Source organism: Pelophylax lessonae, assembly GCF_965119305.1.
Source record: "Pelophylax lessonae genome assembly, chromosome: 10".
NCBI lineage: Eukaryota > Metazoa > Chordata > Amphibia > Anura > Ranidae > Pelophylax > Pelophylax lessonae.
In genome coordinates, this window is record NC_138777.1 from 95,731,213 (window position 1) to 95,749,419 (window position 18,207).

An 18,207-nucleotide genomic window follows, 5' to 3' on the forward strand; every position below is an offset into this window, starting at 1 on the left:
GACGTCAATTTCGTTTGGGTACAGCGTCGCACGACCGCGCAATTGTCCATTAAAATCACGCAGTGCCGAATCGCAAAATAGAGCCTGGTTATTGAGCAGCCAAATCCTCCTGTCTTAAAGTGGTTATCTGTTTACTTGTTTACTATGCTTCCGTTTGTGAATGAGTGGAACTCTCTGTACAGAGCTATTCCTGTCCATTCATTCTGTGCAGCTGAGGCTGCAGAAATGGAGATTGAAGGGCTCCGGACTTGAAGAAAAGGGCCCCTGCCAGGGTCGGGGGGCCCTTCTTTGTTTCTTGCACCTGGGCCCTGAAGATTCTAGTCACGCCTCTGCTCTATGGGGTTTCGGTCAGGCGAGTTTGCTGGCCAGTCAAGCACAGTGATACCATGATCATTAAACCAGGTATTGGTCCTTTTGCAGTGTGGGCAGGTGCCAAGTCCTGGTGGAAAATGAAATCAGCATCTCCATAAAACTAGTCAGCAGAGGGAAGCATGATGTGCTCTAGAATTTCCTGGTAGAGGGCTAGGCTGACTTTGGACTTGATAAAACACAGTGGACCAACACCAGCAGATGACATGGCTCCCCAAATCTTTACGGACTGTGGAAACTGCACACTGGACCTCATACATTTTGGATTCTGTGCCTCTCCACTCTTCCTCCAGACTCTGGGACCTTGATTTCCAAATGAAATGCAAAATTTTGGAGTCTGTGATGATTTTGGGAGCCATGTCATCTGCTGGTGTTGGTCCACTGTGTTTTATCAAGTCCAAAGTATTAAGTGCATACTATTCTGTACATGGCCATACTACTTAAACATCTTTTTTTTTTATGAAATATTCAAATTTTCTGAGATACTGAATTTTGGGTTTTACTAGCTGTAAACCATAATCATCAAAATTAAAAGAAAGAAATGTTTGAAATATATCACTCTGTGTGTAACACGTCTATATAAAATATATGAGTTTCATTTTTTGAATTGAATTACTGAAATTAATTAACTTTTTGATGATATTCTAATTTTATGAGATGCACCTGTATATTACAATCCCAGAAGAACGGCAACCACTGAAGCACCTAAAGCCTGGTACACATTAGACTTTTTTTTTTCGGTTAACCCAGCGGGCTGAACCAAAAAGAAAAGAACAGGAGATATGACAGTACTTACCTAAGCAATGTTAATGCGGCAATCTCCCCCACTGTACCTTTGTGTCACCAGAACACACTGATCAGTGCTTGCAGTCATTGGTTGCCAGCATTAATAGGATGTGGGTCAAATGCTGGTTTTCCAGCATGCCCATTCGACAGTATCTAGTCATAGAACTGGCTTCTGTAGAACAGACAGCTGTATACATGGGCCAACATGGCTTTAGAGAGGAGACTGTGACTGGTCTAGCAGCGGGTAGCAAACTTGCAGGAGCAGTGGATTGGGCAATTAAAAGGGTTTTTGCCAGTTCCCTAGACCCAAGCAAGCACTTAAATCTTGCAGTGAAAAGGAAGAGTTTTACTTTCTTTGAAGTTCAGCTTCAAAACCATTGCTGACCTCCTCAAAAATGCTAATTGTCTGGCTGTCGCTGGCCTCATTATTTTCTAAGACTAAGCATGCAAATTAGGAAAATCATATTAAAGCATCTCATGCTCTAGAATATATACATATAGGGAGGAAATAAGTTAAAGCCATCGCTGACCTTCTGAAAATGCTAGTTGCCTGACTTTCTCTGGGCTCACTACTTACTAAGGCACTCATACAGAATAAGCATCCAAATGAGGACAATTAGAATAAAATCAGTTTTCCTGATATACATGCTTACATTTTATGCTGTAGACATGGGCGTCCGAAAGGGGCGGCAAGGGGGGGGGGGGAAAGTGCCCCCCCCCCCTGGAATCTCAACTTCCCCTTTAAAGTGGTTGTTAAGCCACTTTACAACATCCTGTCTGGTCTGTTTAATAATCCTTTGTGCCCCTGTGTCTGTGTTTTAAAAAAAATAAGCTGTTCTTTACCAGTTTTCAGAGCGCCGATTGCCGTTCACGAGACCCGCCAGCTCTCTCCTCTCCCCGTCTGACAGCTGCCTGCAGTGGGTGGGCCGGAGATTCCCTGCTGATGTCAGTCGGGATGGGAGGAGGAGGGGAGGAGAGAGGTGGCGGGTCACGTGAGTGGTAATGGGCGCTCTGAAAACTTGTAAAGAATGGTTTATTTTTATAAAACACAGGCACAGGGCACACAGGGTTATTAAACAGACTATAGACAGGATATGAAACTTTAAATTAAACTACAGCAGCAGGAGGGGAGGGGGCAGGCACTGACACAGGAGCAGACATGCCGGGAGGGAGGGGGGAAAGAGGGCAAAGGAGGACAGGAGAACAGCGGATGATGGAGGTACGTAAACTGACCACGCTGTTAGGGCTCAGCAGCATATACCATGGTTAGTTTACAGAGGGCAGGACATAACCAGGCAGGATCAGCCACGTATTTTAGGTGATAGTAGGGGACAAATACACAGCCCAAGCACTGTGCTGCATACCATGCTTTAACAACTTGCCGCTTGCGCTATAGCCGAAAGACGGCTAAAGCACAGACCTTAATTGCCGGGAGGGCATACACTGACGTCCTCCTGTGCGCGAGTGGCCTGCGCGCTCCCTGCGGAGCTCGCCTGGCTTGCTCTGTGATCAGCGAGTCCATGAGACTTGCCTGATCACAGATCGGAGTAAGGGGGCGGTGAGCCAATGACAGCTGATTATGTAAAGTAAACAGCAGCTGGCAATGAGCTGTTTTTTTCTCCTCACTGTCCGTGTGAGGAGAAAAAAAAAAAAAACGATCGCCGGCTGCTGTCAGAGGGACATTGGTCCCGAAGAGGAGAGGGACAATTGTGCCCACCAGTGCCACCTACCAGTGCCCACAAGTGCCCACCAGCGTCACACACCAGTGCCCACCAGTGCCACCTGCCAGTGCCCACGAGTGCCACCTACCGGTGTCCACCAGTGCCACCTACCAGTGCCACCTATCAGTGCTCACCAGTGCCACCTATCGGTGCCAATCAGTGCCCAATCATTAGTGTCACCTACCAGTGCGTATCATTGCCCATCAGTACCACCCATCAGTGCCACCTATTAGTGTCAATCAGTGCCCATGACTGCTGCCTATTAGTGCCCTTCAGCGCCACCTACCAGTGCCCTTCAGTGCCACCCATCAGTGCCACCCATCAGTGCCACCTATCAGTGCCGCCTTATCAGTGTCACCTTAACTGTGCCCATCTGTGCCACCTTATCAGTGCCCAACAGTGCAGCCTATCAGTGCCCAACAGTGCAGCTTATCAGTGCCCATCAGTGCGGTCTATCAGTGCCTATCAGCACCCATCAGTGCCGCCTCATCAGCGCACATCAATGAAGGAGAAAAATTACCTGTTTGCAAAGTTTTATAACAAACTATAAAAACTGTTTGTTTGTTTTTTCAAAATTTTTGGTATTTTTTTTGTTTGTTCAGCAAAATATAAATACCCCAGTAGTGATTAAATACCACCAAAAGACAGCTCTATTTGTTTAAAAAAAAAAGATAACAGTTGTCATTCAAAGTGCGACAGCGCTGAAAGCTGAGAATTGGCCTGGGCAGGAAGGGGGGTTTAGGTGCACTGTAGGCAAGTGGTTAAGGGAACAGGATCAGTATATTTTTTTTTTAGGTAACAAACGCTTTAAAAATAAATTCTGCCGTTTCCCCTTTAAAAATAAATACTCGCGAGTCGCGGCTCACGTGGTGACTGACAGCGCCTTCATGACATAAAAAAAGAAGCGGAGCATGGGTGACTTAAAATGATGCTACCCCCCCCGGAAAAAATGTCTGTGGACGCCCATGACTGTAGAATTTATACATAAAGGGAAGAAAATAGTTAAAGCCATTGCTAATCTTGTTGTAAATGCTAGTTGCCTGGCTATCTCAACCCTCATTACTTTGTAAGACACTCACCCATAATAAGCATGCAAATTAGTAAAGTCACATGAAAGAATGTGAATAAATATTCCTGGTTTGCTTGCTTGCATGCTAGATTAGAGTATATACTGTACATATGGGAATGAAGCTGTTAAAGCCACTACTGACCTTTCGAAAATGCTAGTTGGCTGGCTATCTCAACCCTCATTACTTTGTAAGACACTCACCCATAATAAGCATGCAAATTAGTAAAGTCACATGAAAGAATGTGAATAAATATTCCTGGTTTGCTTGCTTGCATGCTAGATTAGAGTATATACTGTACATATGGGAAGAAGGCAGTTAAAGCCACTACTGACCTTTCGAAAATGCTAGTTGCCTGGCTATCTCAACCCTCATTACTTTGTAAGACACTCACCCATAATAAGCATGCAAATGAGTAAAGTCACATGAAAGAATGTGAATAAATATTCCTGGTTTGCTTGCTTGCATGCTAGATTAGAGTATATACTGTACATATGGGAAGAAAGTAGTTAAAGCCACTACTGGCCTTTTGAAAATGCTAGTTGGCTGGCTGTCTCTGTCCTCATCACTTTCTAAGACACTCACTTAGAATAAGCATGCAAATTAGGGAAATAAGTATAAAGTCAATATTCCTGATTTGCATGCTTGCATTTTATGTTCTAAAATATATACATAAAAGTCAGTGTAATTCCTTCCCTGTGTTTTCTTATGAGCAGCACATGCAGTCATAGTATTGGGAATGTATGTGCTAGGCATCGTCTGTGCAGTATATATGTAGGAGCCAGGTGACAGAGCACAGACACACATTAGCTGCCTCCCTGTACTGCTGTCACATCACAGGCTCACAGTTATACTAAGCCAGGCTTTGTGTTGGGATGTGAGCAGTTCCCAGATCTTTCTGCTGATTGGAGAAGCTTCTGGACAAACCCTCTCTACCTTAATCGGCTTTCTTCTCCTGTACGCGACCCACTTGCAGATTAATCACCTTGGGATCATTCAGTCCTTTCCAGAGAAGACAAGCAAGGAATTTCTCCCTTGCATTAGACAGAAGTGAGACCACCAGCAGCTGTCACCTGAGCTGTCAACTTCCCACCATAGAGTGCTGTCCTCAACATGTGGAAGAAGACTTGGACAACCTCCAGCAATACCAAGGGTCCTCATCAAGAGGTCAACTTTTAAAGTCCTTTGACCTTCTAGTAAGGTCAGTCTTTTACTTTGGACCAAGTTAACCCCTTGGTTACAGCCAAACAAAAATGGAAAATCAGTCTGAAAAGCAAGATGTTGATGATCTGTGTTTAAAAAAGAGGAACTTCTGATCTGATCAAGGAGACCATCTTCAGAAAAGAAGAGGAAATAGATGAATTCTCCATGGGACAAGCTACTCTTTCTAGAAGACAAAGGAAAGAGAAGGAGACTGGAGAAGAAAGTCCTATTAGGTGTATGCTCTTTTGCTTTGATGGGACAGTGGGCTCTTAGCGCAGTAAGGAAGCCATGCACAGGAATATCTCTAATCAAACTTCTGAGACTTCAGGAGATACCCAGTATAATTATCTGGCCTTGGTCTTTGGGCTTATACTGATTGTATTTATCATCTGTGGAAATGTTCTAGTGTGTCTTAGTGTCTGTACAGAGAAAGCCCTAAAAACCACCACCAATTATTTCATAGTTAGCCTGGCTGTAGCTGATCTTCTTCTGGCTGTCCTTGTTCTCCCATTATATGTCTATACAGAGGTAAGTGTGCCTTGGGTTGCTTTCATAGATTTAGTTTGTACATGTGTACTTTCTATATTTCCTCTAAGTTTTATGAAGTGCCAAAATATTTTAACTAGAAAGGAAACAATGTTGCAATGTACTTGGGTGTTATTTATTAATGTAATGATACGTTATATAAGGTATTTAATCATATGAAACTGATTTATGATTGGTCATTATACTTCTGTTCTGTCTAGATCTAGATGGGGGTCACTATATTTTGCTGACTAGATCAATGATTTTATTAGTACTTCTACCTTTATCATCTGTGAAGCACTATCTGTTCAGTACATTTTTAAGCGATTACATATATATTTATTCATATATATATATATATATATATATATATATATATATATATATATATATATATATATATATATACATATATCTATATATATATATATATATATATATATATATATATATATATATATATATATATATATACATATATATATATATATAAATATATATATATATATATATATAGATAGATAGATAGATAGATAGATAGATAGATAGATAGATAGATAGATAGATAGATAGATAGATAGATAGATAGAGATATACATCTATCTATCTATCTATCTATCTATCTATCTATCTATCTATCTATCTATCTATCTATCTATCTATCTATCTATCTATCTATCTATCTATCTATCTATCTATCTCTATATCTATCTATCTATCTATATATATATATATATATATATATATATATATATATATATATATATATATATGTTCAGCCTAGTGAAAGCAATCTTATCCATGAGTGTTTTAAAGGATGAAAAATGTTGCCAGTGCACCAACAAGGCATGCATGAGGAAGGGTGCCTGCGTGGTCCTGACACATTGCTTTTCTATGTGATTATACAAGAATAAAACGCATTGCACTTTGAAACAAGATGGTTGGTGTGTTGGTGACAAATTTCATCCATGTCCTACACCATGACTAGTCAGGGCTCAGGAATCACTGTAGCACCCTTTTATTTACATGGTTGATTCCAGTATGGTGTTCAAGGCTATTATATCATATTATTGTTTTCCAGGGTACAGAAAGCCCCCCGCTATCCTCATACCTTAGGCAAGCCATACACAGTTTGAATCATGGCCGGTTCAGCAAGAACTGGTTGAGATTTGAACCATGTATGGGCAGGCTGTATAGACCAAGTTGATCGATCTATCAACTTGGGTACAACCAGCATGCCGGGTTTTATCTGCGATTATCACTAGCGGCTGGTATACCCAGTATGGTTTTCAAGGCTATTATACCATATTAATGTTTTCAAGGGAACAGAAAGCCCCCCACAATCCTCATACCTTAGGCAGACCATACACGGTTTGAATCACGGCCGGTTCAGCTAGAACTGGTTGAGATTTGAACCATGTATGGGCAGGCTGTATAGACCAAGTTGATCGATCGATCAACTCGGGTACAACCAGCATGCCGGGTTTTATCTGAGATTATCACTAGCGGCTGGTATACCCAGTATGGTTTGCAATGCTATTATACCATATACATTTTTTCAAGGGAACAGAAAGCCCCCCACTATCCTCATACCTTAGGCAAGCCATACACGGGTTGAATCATGGCTGGTTCAGCAAGAACGGGTCGAGATTCGAACCGTGTATGGGCAGGCTGTATATACCAAGTTGATTGATCGATAAACTTGGGTACAACCAGCATGCCAGGTTTTACCTGCGATTATTGCTAGCGGCTGCCACAGCCGCTAGCAATAAGCACTGTCTTCCCTCAGCGGGAACGCCCCCCCCCCCCCTTCCCCGGGAGAAGACAATAGCCTGGCAGAAGGGATTCCCACATCAACACTGTCTGTGTTGGGGAAATCAAGCGAATTTCTTTCCAGTTCGCTCGGTGTATGGCTAGCCTTAACCTCTATTGCATAATAATGAGTAGCACATTACATTTGAGGACCTGAATTTGCTAATGATAGGATGAATAACACTTCACTCAGGATTCTGCATTGGTGCAGTATTGCACCAGCAGTCAAGTGCAGATTTTAATGAGCAGACTTTGAGTCTTATACATAGACAGGTACTCTGTGTTATACTCAGTAAGAAAAGTTGGCTCATAGGCAGTACTGAAGAAAGCAGACTCAAGAGGTGGTGAATTGCTAACCATAGAAAGCTGAACAGTGTGTCTCCATCAAACATGGATTTTGGGTTTTGGAATGCTATTTACTGTATTATTTTGCAGCAGAGGGTGAGGGGGCATATGGATCTTTATTAGCGTAAATTATATCAATGCATAGTTTGCTAAATATATGTGTACATTGGGGCAGTCATAGTAACTAACTATATATATTTAGACTGTATTTTCTTTTTAATGGTATTTCACATTGAAAGTGCATCACTGGTCCTCTGTCTCATTGCGAATCATGTCTGACCAGACTGAAAACAGTAGATTCATTGCGGTTCCTGAATTTATCTCATCAGTCTTTAACCACTTCAGCTCCGGAAGGTTTTACCCCCCCTAATGAGCAGGCCAAATACAATTGACGTCCCTTTTTTCCACAAATAGAGCTTTCTCTTGGTGGTATTTGATCACCAATACGGTTTTTAGATTTTGCTTGATATAAACAAAAAAAGAGCGACAATTTTGAAAAAAACACAATATATTTTTTTTACTTTCTGCTATGAAACATTCCCAATAAAAAAAATTGAAAAATCTATTTTTTTTACCAGTTTAGGCCAATTTGTATTCTGCTACATATGTTTGGTAAAAAAAAAAAAAATCAGTATTTAAATTGGTTTGCACAAAAGTTATAGCATTTACAAACTACAGAATAGATTTTTGGATTTTTTTATTTATTTATTTTTTTTTCATTAGTAATGGCGGCAATCAGAAATTTTTAGCAAGACTGCGACATTGCGGCGGACAGATCGGACCCCTAACTGACATTTTTGACACTTTTGGGGGCCAGTGACATTAATACAGTAATCTGTGCTAAAAATATGCACTGTTACTGTATAAATGACACTGGCAGGGAAGGGGTTAATACTGGGGGTGATCAAGGGTTTAAATGTAGTATGGTGTTTTAGCTAAGCTGAAACACATGATCTCTGTGTGCCTGTCTGACAGAAGAGCCGCCTGCTTTGTTTACATAGGCAGGCAGCTCTCCTGTCAGTTTCTCTGAAGATTGCGAGATTGCGAGAGGCCGGCAGTGATCGATCCAGCTCCTCCCGTGATCTGATGATTAGACACAGCTCCGGCGGCGCGAGACCGCGTGCACATAATCACGTACATGTGCGTGATTATGCGCAGCCGAGCCACCCTGACGCCGTAAATCTGTGTGGGGTGGTCAGAAATGGTTAAACAGAGATGTTAATTACATACCGTGATATACAGATGACCACTAGAGGGAACATTCATTATTAAAAATACAGAACAGCAAGCAAGCAACTGAAAATCACATCAATAAGTATTTTCAGGTAATACTTATACAAATTACGGCACATAAACTCTATTTACTCCATAGTCTCCCTTCAACACCCAGTGGTACAAGGTATTTTTCAGGCACACAGAAAACTTTGAGGCTAATTTATAAAAAGTTCAGGCAGTAAGGCACATTTCCTGAATTTTACACTTTTTTTCCTAGGTTCAGTTTTTTTAAATAAATCAGAAAGTAGACAGCTAAATATGACCCAAAGGCAGGTCTTCAGATGTATTTTCATCTTGTGACAGTGATGTCATAAATTATTCAAAGCATGATTATTAAGAATATTAGTATATAGGATTGAGCAATTTCCTGGAAGCACCAATGCCATTGGGTCATTACAGTCCTTTAAGGGCAAATGGATTAGTAATCAGAAAAAATGCAGGTGTGGATGTACATGTTAATTATTTTAAGGGCCTGGGGTGTTGCTTACAAATGGTTCTCATTTTATCTTCTTTCAAGAAATACTCCAGTTTGCAGAAACTGACACTCTGTTCCAGGCCAAAGGTATTAGATGATCATTGCCCAGTACTGAAGAATCGCCTATGGGCTACCATAGAGCTTATCACACAAAGGCTGAAGATTCAGAAAAAATACTATTTTCCAGAGAAAAGATTAATGCCAGGGTTGTCAGCTATAAATATAGACATGCATGCTCACATCACACAAACATGTTCTGTATGTTTATGGGTCAACTGTGAGATAGAAGACTGCTTAAGGGTGAGATATTTGCAGATCTACAATCCACGTCCATGTGTTAAAATGTATGTATAGGTAAAAAAAAATATTTTTTGGATAGAGTAGGAAAAGTTTAGAGCTTCTGTCAAGTTTCTGTTATTGCCATGGCAATATTTAAAAAAATAAAAAAGGTGACCTTAGATCTCATGAGATTTCATGAAACGCCTACCTTTTCATGCACATGAACTTTAATGGCATCCCAGTCTTAGCTAGTAGGATTCAACATTGAGTTGGCTCACCCTTTGCAGCTATAACAGCTTCAACTCTTCTGGGAATGCTGTCCACAAGGTTTAGGAGTGTATCTTTCGGAATGTTTGACCATTCTTCCAGAAGCGCATTTATGAGGTCAGGCACTGATGTTGGACAAGAAGGCCAGTCTCCACTCTAATTCATCCAAAAGATGTTCTATCGGGTTGAGGTCAGCACTCTGTGCAGGACAGTCAAGTTACTTTGCCCCAAACTCGCTCATCCATGTCTTTATAAACCTTGCTTTGTGCACTGGCCCAAATTATTTGGTGGAGGGGGGATTTTGGTGTGGCGTTGTTAATCAGGGGTTGGGCTTACCTCCTTAGTTCCAGTAAAGGAAATTTTTAAAGCATCAGCAAACCAAGACATTTTGGACAATTTCATGCTCCCAAGTTTGTCGGAACAGTTTGGGGATGGCCCCTTCCTGTTTTAACATGACTGCGCACCAGTGCACAAAGCAAAGTCCATAAAGACATGGATGAGCCAATTTGGGGTGGAGGAACTTGACTGGCCTGCATAGAGCCCTGACCTCAACCCGATAAAACACCTTTGGGATGAATTAGAGTTGACACTGCGAGCCAGGCCTTCTTGTCCACATTAGTCCCTGACCTCACAAATGCGCTTCTGGAAGAATAGTCAAACATTCCCATAGTCACAGCCTTTCCAGTTCCCAGAAGAGTTGAAGCTGTTTATAGTTGGAAAGGGGGGGGGCCAACTCAATATTGAGCCCCAAGACTGGGATACCATTAAAGTTCATGTGTGTGTAAAGGCAGGCATCCCAATACTTTTGGCAATATAGTGTAGCTTTCCCAGGGTGCATCTTTGAAGCCCTAGCTACATCACCAGTGCTTAAATGGACCAAGAAGTACCAAGTAATCAAAGATAAGTAACAGAAAAAAAAAAAATATATAAAACAAATAACAGCTATGTAATTTCATATCAGCCTACAGAGCTGTATGCTAATGTGATTTGAAGAAGGGAGTGAAAGTTCCTCTTTAAAATGATTGAAAATCCAAAATATAACAGTTTTTCTCTAGGACAGGGATCCTCAAACTACGGCCGTCCAGCTGTTGCAGAACTACACATCCCATGACACATTGTAAAACTCTGACATTCACGGATATGACTAGACATGATGGGAATTGTAGTTCCTGAATAGCTGGAGGGCCATAGTTTGAAGACCCCTGCTCTAGGATTTAAAGGAAAGTAAATCTGTCAATTGGGATACCTGTTCCTGTGACAACTGTCTGAGGGAATTTCTTCTCATTTCCTGTTGCATCCATGAAAGGTGAAGGCAAAATTTCCTCAAAGGGACACAGAAAGCAAAAAATAAACTGACAGGGGTTACAACCAGTAGCGGCTGGTGCTCGGTAATTCGGGGGGGGGGGGGGCAAACCAATGCACCACCCCACTCCTTCCCATGACGGACGGAAGGACGGCCGGCTGGTCGGCAGGCAGGCAAAACAACACACCATATCCCCCCCCCCCCCGAATGGCCTGCCTCCTTACCTCCTCCTTCCTCCTGTGCTGGATGGCTGAGCTGCTGTGCTTCTCCTCCAGCCATGTGTCTCCTCCCTCTTCCTGGCCAGTGGCCAGTAAGATCGCTTCTCCTGTTGGCCAATCAGGAAAGGGGTCTCACAACCCTCTTCCTGATTGGCCTGGAGGAGAATCAGTGTGACAATAGCAAATATTTATTCGCTATTGCCATACAACTGGGTGGCCTCAGGGCGCAGTGCTCTGCGCCCCGAGCCCACCCTTTTTTGAAGCCTATTAGAGCCTCTGGCTCTAATCACGTGCTTACAACAAAAAAAGAATCCCCTATTGGAGTCCATGCTTCCTGCGCCCTGCATGTAGATTAGGGGGCCAGATGCATTGATAGGGGGGTGGCGCCTCTGATGGACGGGACGCCACTGGTTACAACCATTCCCTATACTATTCAAAACAGAAAAAAATTGTTTTATACCCTTTAATATCTGCTCTAAGTCATGTTTATACTTTTAAATGAATGGTTTTAATTTGTCATCCTTAGCTCTTGGCTACTGGTAATATAATCCAGCAGAGGAGTACTTTGCATGCTGTGTATTTCAGGATTTTTTCTATGTTTTTCATTAAAATTATTAGACAATATCCCTCCAGCAAGTTTTTGAAAGCTGCATTAAAGCCTTAAATTAGAGCTTTTTGACACACAAAGCTTAATAATGAAACACTCAACAGTTTGCTAGACAGTGTGCATATTTAACCGCTTGCCGCCCGCCCGCCGTCATATGACGGCGGAGCGGAGCGACCATTATCCTGGGCCGCCGTCAAATGACGGCGGCACTTTAAGCAGGGCAGGCGCGCGATCGCGTGCGCGCCGCCCTGCACTTCCGGTGTCGGGGTGTCCCCGGGACACCCCCCGTCACCGGCAGGGGGGAAACAGCCAATGGGCGTGGCTGTTTCCCACGTGATCGGCTGTGTTCCAATGACACAGCCGATCACAATGAAGGCGCCCACAAGATGACCGCGCATGCGCGATCGGGAGCGCGCAGCGCGGTCATGTCGGTGGCACTGTGTTCCGTAGGAACACAGCTGTCACCGGCAGTAGTAAACAGTCACTGGCAGTGACTGTTTCTATGTGATCGGCTGTGAATCCATTCACAGCCGATCACAAAATGTAAACAAAGAGCAGTAACTGACTGTTACTAGCTCTTCTCTCCTCATACAGTTTCCAGTGTGAGGGGAGAAGAGCTAGAAATAGTGAGTTACTGCTCTGTACACCTGTAAAAAGTAAAAGCACAGAAATAAAGGTCCCCACACAGTCCTCAGCCCCCCCCAATGTCACCTGTCACCCAACAGTCACCTCATCAGTGCCCAGAAATTGACACCCATAACGTTCACATGTGAGCGCAGCGATCGCGGGCAGAATCGCGGTAACATCGCGCAAACAACGCATGACGCCCAAAAAAGGTACAAGAGTTTCTTTGGGGCGTCATGCGTTGTTTGCGTGATGTTACCCCGATTCGGCAGGCGGAAATCGCAGCAACATCGCACAGCGTTTGGGGTGCTATTGCAAATCACGGGCAACGCACAGGCGCCCCGCGATTTGCAATGATTTCTGGATCGCGGGCGGAATCGCAGTGATTCTGCCCGCGATCGCTACGCTCACATGTGAACGTAGCCTAAAGTTCACCGGTCACCAGAGACTGCCATCAGTACCGCCGTGCACCATCGCCCGTCACCTGTCACCCATCAGTGACCATCGCCCGTCACCTGTCACCCCATCAATCACCGTCACCTGTCACCCCATCAATCATCGTCACCTGTCACCCCATCAGTCATCGTCATCTGTCACCCTATCAATCATCGTCACTTGACACCCCATCAGTGATCGTCACTTGTCACCCCATCAATCATCGTCACATGTCACCCCATCAGTGATTGTCATCTGTCACCCCATCAATCATCGTCACTTGTCACCTCATCAATCATCGTCACCTGTCACCTCATCAATCATCATCACCTGTCAACCCATCAGTCATCGTCACCTGTCAACCCATCAGTCATCGTCACCTGTCACCCCATCAGTCATCGTCACCTGTCACCCCATCAGTCATTGTCACCTGTCACCCCATCAGTCATCGTCACCTGTCACCCCATCAGTCATCGTCACCTGTTTGCCATATACATGCAATCACTTACTGACTGCCTAACGACTATATGCGTCGGCCATTAAAAGCTAAATACTGGGGTTATGGCAGCAGATAGCCCCCATAACCCCGGTATTTTTTGAAACTGCGGGCGGTCGGCTTTCAGATAAGGGTGGTCCCAGTGGCGGATTCGCCGCTGAATTACCCTTACGGTGCAGGGGAAGAGGTGCCCCCCCCCCCTCCTGCCGCGTCCCAGACGTTTTCCCAGCTTACCGGACCCGCCGCCAGTGGGGAAAACTATCCGGTCCCGGATCCTCAGAGACAGGAAGTTGAGTGAGGGCAAGATGGCCCTCACTCGACTCTATGGTCTTGGAGGACCGGAGCTACGTCAAAAGATGTTGCCTAGCAACCGGTTTAAAGGGCCGCTTTTTTTTTTTCCTCTTTCAACAATTTTTTTTTTTTTTTTTTCTTTTTTAGTGTAGTTGTGAGGTGTGAGGTCTTTTTGACCCCAGATCTCACAATAAAGAGGACCTGTCATGCCTATTTATATTACAAGGGATGTTTACATTCCTTGTAATAGGAATAAAAATGATCAAAACATTTTTTTTTTTTAAAACTGTGTAAAAATAAAAAAATAATAAATAAAATAAATAGGAAAAAAAAAAAAAAATTAAAGTGCCCTGTCCCCGTTAGCTCGCGCGCAGAAACAAACGCATACGCAAGTCCCGCCCACATATGTAAACGGTGTTCAAACCATACATGTGAGGTATCGCCGCGATCGTTAGAGCGAGAGCAATAATTTGAGCCATAGACCTCCTCTGTAACTCTAAGCTAGTAACCTGCAGAAATTTTTTAAATGTTGCCTATGGGGATTTTTAAGTACCAATGTTTGGCGCCATTCTGTGAGCATGCACAATTTTGAAGCATGACATGTTGGGTATCTAATTACTCGGCGTAACATTATCTTTCACATTATGGAAAAGAATTGGGCTAAATTTACTGTTTTCTTATTTTTTAGTTCAAAAAAGTGAATTTTTTTCAAAAAAATCGCATTTGGAAGACTGCTGCGCAAATATGGTGTGATAAAAAATATTGCAACAATCTCCATTTTATTCTCTAGGGTCTCTGCTAAAAAAAAATATATAATGTTTGGGGGTTCCAAGTAGTTTTCTAGCAAAAAAAATGATTTTAGCTTGTAAACACCAAGTGTCAAAAATAGGCCCAGTCTTAAAGTGGATAAATGGAAAACTTTGTGTAAAGCGCTACTTGGATGTTAGGCCTATGTATGTGGCCAGGCTGTGAAAAAGTGTTACACATGTGGTATCGCCATACTCAGGAGGAATAGCAGAATGTATTTTGGGGTGCAATTTTTGCTATGTACATGCTATGTGTTAGAAATATTGCATAAATGGACAGCTTTGTGTAAAAAAAATGTGTTTTCATTTTCTTTCCACATTTTCCAAAAACTTGTGGAAAAAAATGACAAGTTCAAAAGACTCATTATGCCTCAAAAATTATACGTTGGGCTGTTTGCTTTCCAAAATGGGGTCATTTTATGGGGGTTTCCATTGTCCTGGTGCTCCAGGGCCTTCAAAAGTGCGATAGGTTGTCAGGAAATTATATGTGTAATTTGTGCTCCTAGAATGCCGGACGCTGCTACTTGGATGTTAGGCCTCTGTATGTGGCCAGGCTGTGAAAAAGTCTCACACATGTGGTATCGCCATACTCAGGAGGAGTAGTAGAATGTGTTTTGGGGTGTAGTTGCAAGTATACATGTGCTGTGTGAGAGAAATAACCTGTTAATACGGCAATTTGTAAAAAAAAAAAAAAAAATCTTCATTTTGCAAAGCATTGTGGGAAAAAATTACAACTTCAAAAAACTCACCATGCCCCTTATTAAATACCTTGGAATGTCTACTTTCCAAAAAGGGGTCATTTGGGGGGTATTTGTACTTTCCTGACTTTTTAGTGTCTAAAGAAATGAGATAGGCCTTCAGTACATCAGGTGTGATCAAGTGTGATCAATTTTCAATGATTCGCACCATAGCTTGTGGACTCTATAACTTTCACAAAGACCAAATAATATACACTTACTTGGGTTATTTTTACCAAAGATAAGTAGCAGTATAAATTTTGGCCAAAATTTGTGAAGAAAAATGACTAATTTGCAAAATTTTATGACAGAAACAAAGAAAAATGTGTTTTTTCACGATATTTTCACTGTTTTTTTATTTATAGCACAAAAAATAAAAAACCCAGTATTGATCAAATACCATCAAAAGAAAGCTCTATTTGTGTGAAAAAAAGGACACAATTTTTGTATGGGTACAGTGTTGCATGACTGAGTAATTCTCAGTCAAAATGTGAGAGCGCTGAAAGCTGAAAATCGGTCTGGGCAGGAAGGGGGTGAAAGTGCACTGTAGGCAAGTGGTTAAAGAATTTGATTTTCTCCTATGGGCCAAAACAGACTGTTTACACATAGTAGTTGGTTTAAGTTCCCAGCATTTATATTATTTTCCATTGTAGACATATTATTTATGACTGTGTGCAAAAGTGTACCTGTCCTTCCTCAAGCCCCAGTACAGTTTAGTTTCAGTTGCCCTTCCCCCAGTGACCTCACCACACACATACATTTGGAACCACTTCCCATCCTCCCCATATACTATATGTATCTGCTGAGCACAACAGAGAGCTATTGAAACTGCAGGAAGCAATGGAATATGTTTTATTAACTGTCATTGTTGAACTGTCATTTTCCATTTTTAAATGAATAGCCCACTATAGTGAAAAAGTATTATATTCTGGTAAAAGGATGGGATTATTACAGTATGTATGTTACATTTTTTATTCCACAGGTCTTTATTTTTTTTATTTTTTCTATGCCTTTCCATGCAGGTCAAGCTGTCCAAGTGACAGTTGGGACAAACTATTTTGCTGACAGGTTAGCTTATTTTCTAATGGTTAAAAAACATGTTTCCAAAGGGAAAAAATGCTGCTGTAGCTGCTTTAACAGCGTTAGCTTGATTTGGTGCTTCAATTGTAACTATGAGCAAAATAGAAAATGACATACAGTATATACATTGGTCTCAAGCTTGACATGTCAGTTTTTGTTTTTCTAAATCCCCCTGTAATATTGTTTTATTACCTGTTGATCCTGTCAGTAGATCTTGATATTTTTTTGCTTTCTTTAACAGGGTGATAACGCTGCAATGAAATCAGACAATAGTATTGTTACCGGGTAGTCAGAGTAGTCTTAGATGGACTTTACATTACTCGTACACACTTGACGAAAATCGGACGAAATATCCTCCGATTTTTCTCTCTCATGCTCAGCGGTCATAACCATTTTTAGTTGACAGTGCATAATGTTCACGAAATTTCTCGTCCAATTTTTTTTTTTGGGATGTTTGTTCCTAGACTTCCGGGTCATCAGCAACTTCAGATCATGTGCGGTCTTTCGTATCTGATTTTTCACGGACGTACTGCATACACATTCAATGAAAATTGGTCATGCTGGGGACGGACGATAAAATTTCGGTGTTTGTCCCTCCGTTTTTCTTCGTTGAAATGTGTACCCACTAGCCGAAAATTGTACGATTTTACCTCGGATGGCAATTTTACTCAGATTTTCTACTAGTGTGTACACCACTTAAAGCCCAACTCTAGCTGCTTATTAAGTGGTTACAACAAACGTTTTTTGTTTTGTTTTTTCAGAAAAAAAGGTTTAAGCCACATGGGGAAAAAAAGCTGAATGCCGTAAGCACCCATAGAAGTGCTACACATTTTTTCCAATCCCTGTAAGTACCGTACTTTTGCTGAACATTCCCATACTTTTCGTCCACATACAGTATAAATGTGGGAAACATATAACTGATTCATTTGAAAAAATTAAGTTGATTTACTAAAGACAAATAGGCTGGGAACTTTTTAAAGTGCAGTTGCACTCTGCAAGTGCAGTTGCTCTAGAGCTTAGTAAATGAGCAGAAGTTCTGCTGACTTCCATCATCCAATCATGTGCAAGCAAAAAATGCTGTTTTTTTTTTATTGTCCTTGCATGTGATTGGGTACTCTTTGCAAAGTGAAGCTTTACCTCATTTGCTAAGTTCTGGAGCAACTGCACTTGCAGAGTGCACAGTCTATTTGCCTTTATTAAATCAACCCCATATACTTAAAACAGACCTTCACCCTCCACACACACTTTCTTTTATTTCACACCTCTCCCTTCTCTTTTAGAATTGAAATATATATATTTTTTTAACTTTATTCAGGAAACACATTCCTGCACTTCCTGTATTCTTGCCTAGACGAGAATACCATATGCAGTAGCCCCAACCTCAGTAGAGCAGAGGGTACTTCACTATGCATGTGCCATGCTGCATAATCAGGGGGATTGGTTGTCTTTTCCTTTTTTTTATGACGTAATGTAGGGGCCAGCTGCA

The 18,207-nt window shown here is 41.9% G+C and overlaps 1 protein-coding gene across 1 annotated transcript in view; it reads left to right on the plus strand.

The window, feature by feature from the left end:
- Positions 1-4,835: 4,835 nt before the first annotated feature.
- DRD4 (dopamine receptor D4) overlaps positions 4,836-18,207 on the plus strand; it is a 158,831-nt gene continuing 145,459 nt past the window's right edge. The window contains exon 1 of the mRNA XM_082271160.1: positions 4,836-5,674. Coding sequence (XP_082127286.1) covers positions 5,435-5,674 — 240 coding nt within the window. The 5' untranslated portion in view covers positions 4,836-5,434. The remainder of the gene's footprint in view (positions 5,675-18,207) is intronic.